Source organism: Heteronotia binoei, chromosome 21 (genome assembly GCF_032191835.1).
Source record: "Heteronotia binoei isolate CCM8104 ecotype False Entrance Well chromosome 21, APGP_CSIRO_Hbin_v1, whole genome shotgun sequence".
NCBI lineage: Eukaryota > Metazoa > Chordata > Lepidosauria > Squamata > Gekkonidae > Heteronotia > Heteronotia binoei.
This window is the reverse complement of record NC_083243.1, coordinates 27,947,086-27,963,129: the sequence shown is the minus strand read 5'-3', so window position 1 is coordinate 27,963,129 and position 16,044 is coordinate 27,947,086. Positions and strand designations below refer to the sequence as shown.

Here is a 16,044-nt window from a genome sequence, read left to right as displayed (position 1 = left end):
ACGGGGCTATTAGACACTGAGGGGCTGCTTATGTAGAAAGGTTCTCATTATGGGCATACCCCATCACAAACACAATTGCTGAGTAAGTCTGTCTAGGGGAAAGCTGAGAACTCTGAATTATGTGAAAAGCAAATTTGTTGTGGTGTTCTTGTTGCAACAAAGCACTCATTATTGGAAGGTTTTAACTGGGATTTTGATGTATGCCACATGTCCTGTTAAGGAATAGGGCCAATATTCTAAGGCCCATCAACCTTTAAGAGTTATTAGTTGCTTTAAGAGTTATTAGCCAGATCTATTCCTGGTGAGATTTCCTGGTCCCTAGATCTTCTAAGAATTTTGCCATAAAAATGCTCCACCTGGATTTCATGGTTCCAGAATCCGTATAGATATTGGCCACTTCTTGCTTGTCAGAAGTGATGTCATGAGTTGGCAAACCTTTCCAGTTGTCTGCTAACAGGGTTGGCCCAGTGTTGTTCATAGGAAACTGTAGCCAGCATGTGAATTCCTTGTTTGTGAGATTGGATTTTCCGGAAAATGTAATACTTGCTCAGGGTTATCTTTCCCTTCCCCAAGCACCATGCTACTTTCTCGGTCATGTGCTTTATTCCTAAATTGGGGATAGGGGGGAGGAGAGGAATGCCCCTTTTTCGCAGTGCATGAGTAACTTTGTACTATTGCTTATAAAATGTTAAGGTCTATAAAAGAACATGCTTGTAATTATTTTTCTCATTCCAGTCATTTGCTGTAGTGGTAAAGTGTGCGGACTCTTATCTGGGAGAACCGGGTTTGATTCCCCACTCCTCCACTTGCACCTGCTGGAATGGCCTTAGGTCAGCTATAGCTCTCGTAGGAGTTGTCCTTGAAAGGGCAGCTGCTGTAAGAGCTCTCTCAGCCCCACCCGCCTCACAGGGTGTCTGTTGTGGGGGAAAGAGATAAAGGAGATTGTAAGCCACTCTGAGGCTCTGATTCAGGGACAAGGGTGGGGTATAAATCTGTGGTCTTTATCAGGCAAATTTTTTTTGCAGTTGAAAGGCCTACCACATACAGTGTTTCGGATATTTTTTGGTCCTTTGGGTAGGGGTCATCCAATTCCTTCTGAAGATGAAAAATAGCTCCCAGTAGGAAGCAGGCTCAGTAGTAGGTTACAACCATTGCTTTCGCAGCCCATTTGTGCTTTCCTTATTCTCTAGGCTCAGAGGTTTGTTTCCATAGGTTTGGTCCCTGGAAATGTTCTTCGAAGACATCCCCAAGTCTAGATTTTTGCATTAATTCAATGTTCTTGCAATGCTGGAATATTGATTTGAAATAGTCTGAGAGCCTGTTGCTATGGAGATGGTGATTCCACTGCTATAATTCAGGAAGGGGGGGGGTCTGCCTGGCACATGTTAGTTTTCATGTTAATTTTTTTTTTTTGGACAGCTTTGCAGTCATTTCAGCAGTAACACCCAAACTGCTGGTCTCGGTCACATTGGCTTTAATGATTGTGAGCCGCCCAGGACGTGTGTGCAAATTTGGCAAGGTGGAGGGATGTGTGTGTATGTATTAAATACACCATTGAACTAAGATCATGATCACTGGACAGCCATTACTGCTGGTGCTTCCTTTAGAAAAAAAGTTTCTGCAGACAAGCAATTCCGAATATACAGGATATGATTAAAGCAACCCTGTTGCTCTTAAGGGCTGCTGTCTGCAGCGGCTGCTTATGGTAATTGGAGTAGAGATCTATACAGCTCAGACAGCTGCAGATCCTTGTCTCATAAGCGACTTTGCAGGGCATCAGGTTGACACTTTTCTCTCTTTAACGGGGCTGTCTCAAAACTGTCACTGCCAAACCTGAGCAGCTTTTGTTAGGTCTCTCTTTCATTTGTCAAAGAGCACTTCACCTGCTTTGCTGTCAGAGTTAGAAAAGGGGAGGGGGAGTACAGTCTAATTTGTGCCTACTTTTATATCTTGTTTTTAGGCTGTTTGTGGGTCTTACAGTACCATTTTACTCAAGCAGGTCCAGAACTGAATTATTAAACAGATTTGCGTTTTTACCCATTTCTTTTGGAATCCTTTTTCAATTTGGCATTGTGCTAAAAGTATGCTTGTAAAAACATTTTCTTTTTAATAAATACTTCATAACTGTTTATGGCTGGTCTTGGTTCTCTGCTGGCTGTGGGGAGCTACCCGATAGTGGAGGAAAACCCCTTCCAGGTGTGGAGAAGAACATAGGAGGGCAGGGCATTCTGCCACATGGTGGCATGAGGATTTTATTCCCAGTTGTCATGCATCTGGAAGCAAAGGATGCATCTTTCTCCCTCCCAGACTTGCTAAGTGCCTCTTACAGATATGGTTGCCAACTCTTAGGTGGCAGAATTACAACTGGTCTCCAGATGACAGACGTTAGTTCCCCTTGAAAAATAGCTGCTTTGGAGGATGTTCTTTGTGGTATTATATGCCGCCCACTGCAGATTCCACCTCCCCCCAATCTTCAGGCATTTCCGAACTCAGAGGTGGCAGCCCTTCATCTAACACAGGTGTAACCAAACTTGCTTAACATAAGAGTCACAGAGAATGTTAGAGAGCCGCAAGACATGGACAAATATTGCACACACGTCTTTATTAAAACTCATAATATTTTGCACAGAAAGGTAAAACAGATATGTATGCAATTTACAACACAACAATGCTAGAAGGAGACTTTTTAAAAAACAGAAGCTGGGAATAACAGTTCCCATAAGACCAGCATAGGGAAAAATTAGGGAATCATTTTTTGGCACCCCTGGGAGAAGAAAACACACATGTCCCATAAAAATCAGGCTGACTGAGGTCCCAGTGCTGTGTACATCGATTTAAGATTAAGTTCCTCCTCGATCTTCAGGAGCTGCACAAGAAAGAGCTACATGTGGCTCCTGAGCCACAGTTTGGCTACCTCTGATCTAACCTATCATACATTCTCCCCCAACCCCATTCAGATACCTATACTGATCAATGTTGAAATCTTAAGTAATAAAAGTCACCAGATCTTCAAATGGGAGAAGTGTAATTCAAACAAAACTGCAGTAAGGACTTATAGCATGGAACTAAGCACTTCCACAGACTGCCAGTCTCTCCTTTTTGAAACCAGTCTGGATGGAGGAGAGAGGAGATTAACCCTTTACTCTCTGCTCATGTTTCAACTCCCCCACATTGTTACCATTTTAAAGGGGAAAAGATGGTGGTGGTTGAAATCCATTTTCCTTTAAAATGCTAATGCAGAGAGCTATTTTTGTAGCAGGAACTCATTTGCATATTAGGCCACACACCCCAATGTAACCAATCCTCCAGGAGCTCACAGGGCCTAATGTAAACTCCAGGAGGATAGGCTGCATCGGGGGGGGGGGGGGCTAATATGCAATGGAGTTCCTGCGACAAGAAAAGCCCTGTGAAAGCACAGGGAGCCTGGATTTTATTAGCAAAACTGTGGAGGGGAAATGGAAGGGTTTCTTCCTCTTCCCTGTCTGTGTGGCCTTGTTCTGAATAGTGACTGTACGTTCAGTTTGCCCTCTATAGAGAGCCAGCATGGTGTGGTTGTTAAGAGTGGTGGATTATAATCAGCAGAACCAGAGTTGATTCCACACTCCTCCTCCACATGAAGCCTATTGGGTGACCTTGGGCCAATCACAATTCTTTCAGTGCTCTCATCCTTGCCTGTCTCACAAGGTGGCTGTTGTGGGGAGAGGAAGGGAATGCAATTATAAGCCATTTGGGGACTTCTTAGAGTAAAGAAGGGTCAGGAATAAAAATGTACTCTTCCTTATTCTTTTTCTGTAGACTGGTAGAAATCCATTCTGTGGATCATGTCTGCTTGGACCTCAGCTGAGGTGCATTCTGTTTTGCAGTTACCTATGGGCTCTCCAATGATAAGATTTTTGGCTGCAGTTTACTTTATGATAAGCTCACGTGTGTCTCTATTTTCCCTGTATGTAGATGATCTAGATGTGGGTTGCTTGCAATCTCACACCTGAATGGATTTTCCTTGCAAGTCTACAAAGCCTGGCCTTTTTGTAATAGACATGATATTCAAACGCCAACTCTAGATGCAAAAACAGTGTGTCTCTTTTTAAAAAAGCAATTGCATACCCTGGCTGCTCATTTGTAAACTAACACATTAGTTCAGCTTGCCTTGGAACCAGTGCCCCCTGCAAAATAGCTGCACACGTTATTAAGTTCTTTTCACCTTAATTTGTGTAAACTGGAGTCGGAAAGTAAATAATATTCTGCAGTAAATAGGTGAAGACTCCAGTGTTTCTAGAAGGAATTTAAACAAGATTAGGAGAAAATAACATTGGTTTCTGTCACCAAGGCTTTTGCAGTATGTTTTTAATTTCATGGATTGTTGGGAAAGGTGTGCTGTTCTTTTCCATTGGATCTGAAGTCTATGCATATATTAAAAGCTGGTCCAGTAAATGTCTGTACTCTCACAACATTTCTTACGTGACACATCACATTTCAGCTACATCCGGTACAGTAGTTCTGAATCATAGATGGGATCGGAACATTAATTTGAACTCTGGTCTAATACTCCATTGGAATGAGCAAAGCGTGAGAACTCAAATTAGCTTGCTGGATTGCAGCCTTGATCCTTCTGCTGAGAATTCAGTCCACCTGTTGACATCCTACAAAGAGTTCTATGCAGATCTGTAAGACTGCATTAGCCAAGCCTACTTATTGATCTGGTTGGACCTAACAAAAAATGGTATTCCATGCTGTGCATTTCTGGCTATCAGCCTGTGGTAGGTACAGAGGATCCAGAAATAAAAATGATGGAATACCATGTTTTTTGTTATGTCTAACCAGGGCTTTTTTTGTAGCAGGAACTCCTTTGCATATTAGGCCACACTCCCCTGATGTAGCCAATCCTCCAAGAGCTTACAGGGTGCTTAGTACAGGGCCTACTGTAAGCTCCAGGAGGATTGGCTACATCAGGGGAGTGTGGCCTAATATGCAGAGGAGTTCCTGCTACAAAAAAGGCCCTGGGCCTAACCACAGAATTACACAAATGGTGTTGGATCCAGGTGGGCAGCCATGTTGGTCTGAAGCAGCAAAACATATTTGGAATCCAGTGGCACCTTTGAGACCAACGAAAGTTTATTCAAAGTATGAGTTTTTGTGTGCACGCACACTTCTTCAGACACATAGAATCCATATGTTAGCTTCCATTTCTGTGTGTATGAAGAAGTGTGCATGCACACGAAAGCTCATACTTTTGGCTTTCATTTCTATGTATATGAAGGAAGCGGGGGGGTGTACAAAAAGTCCACCAGGAACTCATTTGCATATCAGGCTACACCCCCTGACACCAAGCCAGCTGGAAATGCGTTACTTTGTGTACCTTCTAAAAAAAACCCCTGTGAAGAAGTGTGCATGCAAAAGCTCATACCTTGAATAAACTTTTGTTGGATTTAAAAGTGCCCCTGGACTCAACATCTGTTATACAAAATGGTGTGTGTGCTTTCAAGGTTAAATATTATTAGCAGTTGTAACTTCCAGAGATTAGATTAGCCAACTAGCTTGGTTGCAGTGCTTCTTTTGGTTTGTATTTTTTTTTTAAAAAAGGTACTTAGGAACAATAGGAACTTCTTCAATAGGGAAAGGAGGACAGCTCAGTGGTGACCAGAATTTGCCAGAAAACTTAGCAGGTCACAGAAAATAAAACTTGTACTGATGTTTAAAGCCTGGGGGTAGCCAGAGGCATGAAACCAAGGACTCTTAGTTTCTGAATGGCAGCCATTTTGTTAGCTGCCCTATAAGGTTCAGAATCTATTCAAGAGGCAACCTTGTGTTCCCCTCCTCTTCATGGTTAAATTGAATTTTGTTTGCTTAAAATGGATATTTAAATATATAAACTGTTTAAATTTAAATCTGGCTATTTCTGTAGGACAGTTGGCTCTCTGTCAGGGAGAAGAATTAGGTAACTAACTGCCAACATGAATGAATTGAATAGGGAGCCCATGGAATAAAGTCAGACGTGCTGTTATTGCCTCAGCTAGTCCTCTGGATCGCTGCCCATCTCCCATGTTTCCTCATTCCAGTTTCCTTTGCTCCTGCATTTTTCTCATCTCAGCTTATACCGATTACTGGCTGTCATTTCTGTATTCCTTTGAGACTGGAGATACAGGATAATTAGACTGTCCTCTCCCACAGTTAAATTTGGTAATTCTGAGATCCTAAGAGCCTTGGTATCCCAACCTTGCCCCTCCTGCTGAAGCACACCAAGCCCTTGAAATTCTGCTTAATGGGAAAATCCTTAGAAAAGGGGGGGGGGGGAATGGTGGGGGTTCATTTTGGGAGCGGGAATTGTTACATTGATGTACTGCCTTTCAATCCAACCTGAGCCGCCCTGAGCCACTTGCTGGGAAGGGCGGGATATAAATCATAAAATAAATAAATAATAAACCTGTTGCCCTAGTCCTCTGCAGAGTAGCTTCTGCATCCGCTAGGTCCTCAACTCCTAGTTCGCGGACTGGTACCAGTCCATGACCTGTTAGCAACCGGGCTGTGAGTTGTATAATTATTTCATTATATATTACAATGTAGTAATAAAAATAAGAAGACGACATTGGATTTATATCTTGCCTTCCACTCTGAATCTCAGCATCTCAGAGCAGCTCACAATCTCCTTTATCTTTTTCCCCCACAACAGACACCTTGTGAGGTGGGTGGGGCTGAGAGAGCTCTCCCAGAAGCTGCCCATTCAAGGACAACTCCTATGAGAGCTATGGCTGACCCAAGGCCATTCCAGCAGCTGCAAGTGGAGGAGTGGGGAATCAAACCCGGTTCTCCCAGATAAGAGTCCGCACACTTAGCCACTACACCAAAATAAAGTGCACAATTGTATCATCCCAAAACCATCCCCCCTCCCCCGATCCATGGAAGAATTGTCTTCCACAAAACTGGTCCCCAATGCCAAAAAGGCCAAATAGCAGCTCTCCAGCAGCCCTGGCCCCACTCAATGCACAGCAGCCAAGAAGGTCTGAGCACCTGCTCCGGCTGCAACGCTACTGAGGATGTTCTCCGCAGCTGAGAACGAAACGTCTGGAAGGAAAACTTTCTCCAGTAGAACACGGCACTTGATCCCAAAAGATTCTACAAACCCTATACTGCTTTTGATCGTGGAGGCTCCAGTACTGGCTGTTGTGGCTCAGAGTGATTTACATTCATATTGTGAATCGAGGATGGAAGTAGCTTTAACTCAGCAGTTTTCGGTTTGATGAGCAATTTTGCTTGTAGTGCGGACAGCAGCAGTGGGTTAATCTAAAATATATGAAACACCAATGTTGTTTTGCAGTCAGGAATTGTTTTAGTGTTATGAGATACCTATTCACGTATGTTGGATTTTTTTTTTAAAAAAAATACAAACTTAGTCTCAGCATCCTTAATTGTTTGATCACAATTGGACTTGATTTTGGTTTGATACCCATTAGTAGTAGTAGTAGTAGTAGTAGTAGTAGTAGTAGTAGTAGTAGTAGTAATGGAATGTATTTTACCCAGCCAGGAATTGAAACAAACAACCCCTCCCCCCCCCCCAAAAAAACCCCACAACCAACAGTTTGTTGAACATATGTTTGGATGTGCTTGGTGGATATAATTAGTCACCTGTGGTTCCTTGCTTTAGAGGGGGGGGGGGGAGAGAAGCACTGGGTTTTAATAGAGAAATCTGATTTGTTTGCTATGCAAATTTAAAACCAACTGAATTGGAGGCGGGTTGACTTATCTGAAGCACAAACCTGTGCTGTAGCTTGTACGAACGCTTTAAAGCAAAACAGCTTTTTGTGAGGGATTCTCCTCCAAGTTTTAATGGCCCAACAGAAGTTCACCAAGAAAATTGTATAATCACCTTAACGTACAGCAACCCCGAAAACATTAGATGGAGAAGGAGGAAGATGTAATCTCTAGTCAACATAGTCAAGAATTCTGTTTCCCACTGAGGCCAATCCAGGTGTCCCTTGAGGCAAGCAAGCTGAGAAACGGGCCAAAGCCTGCCTCCTCCTCATATGCCTCATAAGATGGAGGCTGGTATTCAGCCATCGTGGCTCATAGCTAGTGAGGAATTGGTTGTAGTCCCCCTTTTAAAGCCGTCTAAGCTAGCATCGTTGGTACATCCTGTGGCAGGTTCCACAAGTTACTCATTGCGTGAAGTATTTCCTTTTGTCCGTTTTCCCTGTCAGCATTGTTGGTTGCCCCAAGTTGTTGTGTAGTGTTGGGGAGAGAATGTTCTCACCATGTTTTCTCCATCCCAAGCCCAAATGCATCCACTTTATAGTTTTAGTGCCTTTGTGGTATCTGTTGAGAGAAGAACAACATAGGTATACCAGGAAGGCATCTTAAAAATATAAGGTGATTTGATCCCCTTAATGTTGGAATCAGCCATGCTGTTTTATACTTAACCTCTGTTAAACAGTGTTCTCAAGCTGATCAATATTACCTAATTTTTTTAAAAAAGCTATTTCCTTTAAATGTTCTTGTGATTTCCCTTTTACTTTTGTACTGGCATCTATCGTAATGGGGAGGAGACTGGCTAAAAAGATTGCGTTGTGTATGGGGTTTATGGTACATGCTTAATCTATATATGCAATTCTGAACAAATAATACGGCATTGCCTTTCTGTTTATTTTCTAGTGAGGATGAAATGGAAGAAGCAAATGGAACTAACCCTATAGATATTGAGGTTGAACAAAACAAGGAGAGCAAAAAAGAGGTATTTTCCCAAAGAATGTTATATATTTTAAGAATATACCATCAACTTGTATAGATAATTATTGGTTTTCTTACTGCTTTCTTTAGCTGTTGTATATAAGGATTCAGCTCTCTGAATCCTGAATCCTGGTCTGTGTCCCTGCCTTTTATCAAAAGGACTCAGAGTTGTAAATTGTTTTTGCCTTCCCCATTTTATCCTCACAATAATCTCGTGAGGCAGGGTTAATCAAAGAGTGTGACTGATCTTGAGTTCACCCAGTTAGCTTCATGGCAGAATGGGCATTTGAACTTGGCTCTTCCAGGTCCTTGTCTGATTCTCTGTCCAATACTTAATGCTGCTTCTCATCTTCATAGCTCGGGTCCTCAACCCTTTTGAGCTTGTGGGCAACATTGGAATTCTGACACGACATGGTGGACACAGCCACAAAATGGCTGCCGCGGGAGTAAGAACCAGCCACAGAATGGCTGCTGCAGCTTTCCTTCAGTCTCACAGTGCTGTAGTAGCAATTCATGCCAAAGCATCATTTTTAAAAAATCAACAAAGTCAATCAAAGTTCCAGTGACCTATCCAAAGCCTTGCTGGGAAAAGCCCCACTTGGCCCTGCCCATTTTCTGAAAGCACTTGGTGAGCTTCAGAAAAGGCGTTGGTGGGTGTCTTGGTGCCCATGGGCACCACAACGGGGTACTTTGGGAGTTATTGAAAAGATATATATGATCAAGTTAAGATGGCAGCTAAGTGAATCATCACTTCCCAGAATCCTCTGTTCCATTAATCCCTGCTTGCTACATAGGTTGTGCATCTAAACAGCATTGGCATCTTCACTTACTACGCATCTGTTTTCCCAGAGCAAGTCCTTTTCCATTCTCTAGACTCTTGTTGATTTAAACTGGAGAGCCATCAAAATATGTACTGTCCTCCAGAAATCAATCCTGCACAATTTTGGGATACACCAAACTAAATGCAGCTCATCTGTCATGTATTATGGCTGCTGGAAACTTGACCATTTTTGCTGTGGTTTGTAGTCCTTTGTAGGCTAATGGCAGGAGCCATTTGAACCCTCAGTCGGCTTTGTTTGATAGAGCACGGTCTGTTTGATAGAGCAGTTCCACTTGTTGAAGACACCCCAGGTCTCTTAACAGTTTCTTAAATGTCAAGAATTGTGAAATGTTCTCAGCATTTTAAAAAACTTTATATAAAGTTGTTGGAGTTACTAGAATTCCTCACAGGCCCTAACTAGATGAGACAATATCCTTGCGATCACCGTGGGGACACCGGCACCAGTTTAAAGTGCAAGGGCCCAATCTTGATCAGGCACACAGAGTGTCAGGCTGAGGTTTCTTGTCTCCCCCCCCCAGTGCCTTAATAAGTGCCAAAGCAGTTCCATACACCCCTCACACCACAGCTGTTTGGGCACTTGAAAAAGAGCTGAGGAGGGAAACGAGTGCTGGGCTCTGGGCCTGACCAAGATCAGACCCTAATGGCATGTTAAAAATGACTTTTAAATGGCGGTGTTCTTGTGATGGCCATGAGGTCACCATCATTTCTAGTTTGGCCCTTGGGATGCTGGAACTATTACACTGCAGGCCAAGGGTAGACAGCCTTTTTGAAAGCAGCCCCCCCACCAAACCCTTAACATCTGTCCATGATGTTGGTGTGCTAACACATGAAAAGGAAAGATTTGCATTTGCACAGCTGAGCCACAGTGTTGTTGGTGTAGTGGTTAAGTGCATGGACCCTTATCTGGGAGAACTGGGTTTGATTCCCCACTCCTCCACTTGCAGCTGATGGAATGGCCTTGGGTCAACCATAGCTCTCATGGGAGTTGTCCTTGAAAGGGCAGCTGCTGTAAAAGCTCTCTCAACCCCACCTACTTCACAGGGTGTCTGTTGTGGGGTGGGAGGGGAGGTAAAAGGAGATTGCGACCACTCAGACTCTGAGATTCAGAGTATAGGGCAGGATATCAATCTTCAGATATATAGTGTCCAGATCACGTGAAGTGATGGTATTGCTTTACTCTGCTCTGGTAAGACCTCACCTGGAGTATTGTTTTCAGTTTTGGCCACCACATTTTAAGAAGGATATAGACTAGCTGGAACTGGTCCAGAGGAGGGCGACGAAGATGGTGAGGGGTCTGGAGACCAAGTCCTATGAAGAAAGGTTGAAGGAGCTGGGCATGTTTGGCCTGGAGAGGAGGTGGCTGAGAGGTGATATGATCACCATCTTCAAGTACTTGAAGGGCTGTCCTATAGAGGATGGTGTGGAATTGTTTTCTGTGGCCTCGGAAGGTAGGATCAGAACCAGTGGGTTGAAACTAAATCAAAAGAGTTTCCGGCTCAACATTAGGAAGAACTTCCTGACTGCTAGAGTGATTCCTCAGTGGAACAGGCTTCCTCGGGAGGTGATGGGCTCTCCTTCCTTGGAGGTTTCTAAACAGAGGCTAGATGGCCATCTGACAGCAATGAATTTCCTGTGAATTTAGGGGGAGGTATTTGTGAGTTTTCTGAATTGTGCAGGGGGTTGAACTAGATAACCCTGGAGGTCCCTTCCAACTCTGTGATTCTGTGATTCTTCAATATCTTGTTGGTGCCTCAGTAGCTCACCTCAGGGGGGAATTGACCCTGCTGCTGAACTGCTGGTTGGATGACTTACAGTGGGGGAATCACCTACCTGAGGGAAAGCCTGTAATTTATTTATAGATCCCATTAGCGTAACAAAACACCCCAAGCAATGTACAGTACCAGTCTGTTTTAGCGTTTCAGGGAATGTAGAGCACAAGTCTGTAAAAGGTTTTCAACATTGGACCTGAATTCCTTGGAGGAGCTGGATGAGTGGGTAGTTTTGACAGTGTCTCCTCTCAAACCGTAGTTTCATTCTCTTTAAATGTATTTATTTATTTGGTTCACTTGTATTCCGCCCTTTCCCAGATGGGCTCAGGGCGGATCACATTCAGATAAAAACCCAATCACATACAATAAAACCAATAAATACTGTTTAAAACAGTAGCATTACAACAACACTAAATAGCAGGAGCGGGGGGGCACATAGTGCAACTTTAGGTATAATCTTTCAGTGGCCCGAATATAAAGATTCAGATGATAGATCGCTGTGGTAAATCAGAGCGGTAGTCAGTAACAATGCATGATCCGGCCAATAAAATTTTGGTCTGTTCTTGGTGCCAAGATGGGGTAAGCACTAATCTCAGGGCTTGGGTGCAAAAGGATATCAAGGCACTTCCCTTACATCCTGGTAGACTGTTTTATAAGTGCAGTTGTCATCTGATTAGCACCGAGGGCATCTGTTTTGGCCGGAAGGCCAAAGCGAACTCACAGAGGGGAAATGCGTGTCATTAAATGTGGAGAAAAGGCCTAATCTGTCACTTTGAGAGAAGGGAAACAGACATTTTGGTTGGTTGAGTTTAATCTTTTGCCTTCTCCTCACATTTCTGAGTTTTACCTGCTTGTCCTACGGTCTAGGAACTTATAAAATGAGAATGGGTGTGTTGTGTGGTTTAAGTACAGTCAGTGGTAGGTGACATCTGAAGAAAACGTTACTGTCCTTTGAGGCTGACTTGAGAGCCAGTTTGGTGTAAAGGTTAAGTGTGCGGACTCTTATCTGGGAGAACCGGGTTTGATTCCCCGCTTCTCCACTTGCACCTGCTGGAATAGCCTTGGGTCAGCCATAGCTCTGGCAGAGGTTGTCCTTGAAAGGGCAGCTGCTGTGAGAGTCCTCTCAGCCCCACCCACCTCATAGGGTGTCTGTTGTGGGGCAGGGAGATAAAAGAGATTATGAGCCGCTCTGAGACTCTTGAGTGGAGGGCAGAATATAAATCCTTCGTCGTCGTCTTCTTGAACCACGAGAAAAGGCAGGGTATAAAAAATTTAATAAATAAAAATAAATGAACTCAAGGGACCCCTGTATGGCAGTTGTGGTATCCCTCAAATTCTGAAGATGAATATCTACAAAAATTATATCAACCTATCTATCCCAGGGGCAGCCAATGGTAGCTCTCCAGATGTTTTTGCCTACAGCTCCCATCAGCCCCAGCCACTGACCATACTGGCTGGGGCTGATGGGAGTTGTAGGCAAAAAACATCTGGAGAGCTACCGTTGGCCACCCCTGATCTGTCCCATTGTTATTTCATTCTTCCTCCAAGGAATGCAAGACAGTGAACCCTGTGAGGCAGGTTAGGAGGAGAGAGAGACTGGCCCCGGGCGACCCTGTGAGCTTCCAGGCTGAAGGGGAGTTGAACGCTTGGGTCTCTGTAGTCTTAGCTCAATATTCTAACCACCATAGTTGGCCCTTTTGTTGCTTCATAAGGGATCCTGTGCCTAACTGCCCATTTTCAGAGTCTGTGCTACAATGAACCTTTGACACCATTTTAGTATTTCCAAATATAGTGAGCAGCAGATTAGATTTCATGACTATACTTTCAGGAGGGCAGCCATGTTAGTCTGCAGTAGTCGAGCCAGTTTGATGTAGTGGTTAAGTGTGCGGACTCTTATCTGGGAGAACCGGTTTTGATTCCCCACTCCTCCACTTGCACGTGCTGGAATGGCCTTGGGTCAGCCATAGCTATCGCAGGAGTTGTCCTTGAAAGGGTAGTTTCTGTGAGAGTCCTCTCAGCCCCACCCACCTCACAGGGTGTCTGTTGTGGGGGGAGAAGATATAGAGATTGTTAGCGGCTCTGAGTCTCTGATTCAGAGAGAAGGGCGGGGTATAAATCTGCAGTCTTCTTCTTCTTCTAGATTTGCATCCAGTAGTACCTTAAAAGACAAACAAAAATTTTTGAGTATGACCTTTTGAGATATAAAGATGGTATCTGGCAAAGGGAGCTTTGACTCTCGTAAGCCTATACCCCTAAATTTTTGTTGGTCTCTTAAGATGCTATTGTATTCAAACATCTACATTTCATGACTATTTTGAAGATTCTTGGGGCTCTAGCTATTGTAAATTGCAAATGCTTGGGGCTCTTGCTATTGTACTCAAACATCTACATATCATGACTATTTTGCATATTCTGCAGAGGCAAACCCAAATTTGCCAGTCTCTCCAAATCTCCTCACCCTGTTCCTTGTGACCCTCCATTTTAGGATCTCAGCACACAGTTTAAGAAACACTAGTCTAGAAGGAGGAGGTTCTGTCATGTCACACGTGGCCTCTGTGCCTTGTATACTACCTGCAGTGGTGTGGTTGTTAGCATTCCATGGTTGTTCCCATACTGTTCCTGGCAATGCACATGAATTCATGCACACAGTTAGGGCGGATTATGGAGTAACATATTATGTTAGGAATGCTGCCCTGTTGTAATGTGTTGCCACTGGTCCAGCGGTTAGTGCCTCTCTGATGTGGATAGTCCAGGCTAGCCCGATCTTGTCAGCTCTTTCCTTGGTGGTTTTTAAACAGAGGCAATGCTGATCCTGTGAACTTTAGGGGGAGGTATTTGCAAAGTTCTTCATGGTGTAGGGGGTTGGACTAGATGACCCTGGGGGGTACCTTCCGACTCTGTGATTCTATGATCTCAGAAGCTAAGCAGGGTCAGCCCTGGCTAGTATTTGGATGGGTGACCTCCAAGAAATACCAGGGGTGTGACGCAGAGGCAGGCAATGGCAAACCACCTCTGAAATGTCTCTTGCCTTAAAAACAAGTCTAGCTCACCACGTAGTGGTGCATAACACCAAAAATGTCAAGACAGTGTGCGATTGCAATAAAAAAGGCCAACGCCATGCTGGGAATTATTAGGAAGGGAATTGAAAACAAATCAGCCAGTATCATCATGCCCCTGTATAAATCGATGGTGCGGTCTTATTTGGAGTACTGTGTGCAGTTCTGGTCGCCGCACCTCAAAAAGGATATTATAGCATTGGAGAAAGTCCAGAGAAGGGCAACTAGAATGATTAAAGGGCTGGAGCACTTTCCCTATGAAGAAAGGTTGAAATGCTTGGGGCTCTAGCTTGGAGAAACGTCGACTGCGGGGTGACATGATAGAGGTTTACAAGATTATTCATGGGATGGAGAAGGTAGAGAAAGAAGTACTTTGCTCCCTTTCTCACAATACAAGAACTCGTGGGCATTCAATGAAATTGCTGAGAAGTTGGGTTAGAACGGATAAAAGGAGGTACTTCTTCACCCAAAGGGTGATTAATATGTGGAATTCACTGCCACAGAAAGGTGGCGGCGGCTACAGGCATATATATATAAATTTTTGGCCACTGTGTGACACAGAGTGTTGGACTGGATGGGCCATTGGCCTGATCCAACATGGCTTCTCTTATGCTCTTAAAAGAGCTCAAATTTCTGTCTGCCAGACATTTTTAGGATCTCCTGGCTGTGCTACACATACCACCATAAGATGATGATGATGATGATGATGATGATGATAATAATTACTAGTGGTTAGGGCCAATGTGGTCTAGTGCAGGTGGGTCGAACTCATTTGTTATGAGGACCGGATCTGACATAAATGAGATCTTGTTGGGCTGGGCCATGTTGGGCTGGGCCATGTGTGCACCTATTTAAGATTAGGTAGCAGAAATATAAATTTTATAAAGAACACAGACAAACACAAATATATATATTTTTTAAAAAAACGTAAAATATGCTTAAAATGTTAGCACTCATTGGTCTTAAAGATGCTTTCTTTGTGTTTCTCCATGGGATCCAGAGAACTGGGCAAAGGAAGCTGTGGCTGTTTCCTTCCTTCCCCAGGGAGAAAGAAGCAGATGACAGCCAGTTGCTCAGGGGCCTGATAGGAGACCTCCAGGGGCCTTTTGGCCCCCGAACTGCATGTTTGACACCCCTGGTTTAGTGCTTACAGTGTTGGAGTCCTAGGGTCAAATCCCCATTCTGCCGTGGAAGATCACTGAGTGACCTTGGACCAGTCACACATTCTCAGCCTAACCTGCCTCACAGGGTTGTTGTGAGGATAAAATGGAGCAGAGGAGAGCAGCTGCTTTGGGTTCCTGTTGAGAAGAAAGGTCGTTGTATAAATTATGTAAATAAAAAAATAATAGTAGAGTCTTCCATAGCTGTGTGGGAGGAGGAAGTGTAGAGACATCCCACGTGGATTCAGTTTATTAATTGGGCCTTACTTTGGCAAAAAAAAAAAAAATCTCAATGCTGAGTTCTGGAAGTGTGTTTTCCTTCTGTGTCTGAGGTTTTTTTTGCATTCCTTTTTGACAGAATCCCTTCATTATTTTTGCAGTTTCAAAAAAAAAAACAACCCTAAACAACCCTTGCTGAAATGACAGATGGATAAATTCATTTGATATACCTAATGAAGTTCTGCTGAAGTAAACTTCCACTTAGGGAGTATAGTGTGACA

At 43.7% G+C, this 16,044-nt stretch overlaps 1 protein-coding gene across 2 annotated transcripts in view; it reads left to right on the top strand.

Moving 5' to 3' along the window:
- The window catches only part of RCOR1 (REST corepressor 1), a 213,538-nt gene that overhangs the window by 166,020 nt on the left and 31,474 nt on the right, over positions 1 to 16,044 (top strand). For both annotated transcript variants that reach the window (XM_060263077.1, XM_060263078.1), the window contains exon 7: positions 8,644 to 8,722. In XM_060263077.1, coding sequence (XP_060119060.1) covers positions 8,644 to 8,722 — 79 coding nt within the window. The remainder of the gene's footprint in view (positions 1 to 8,643; positions 8,723 to 16,044) is intronic.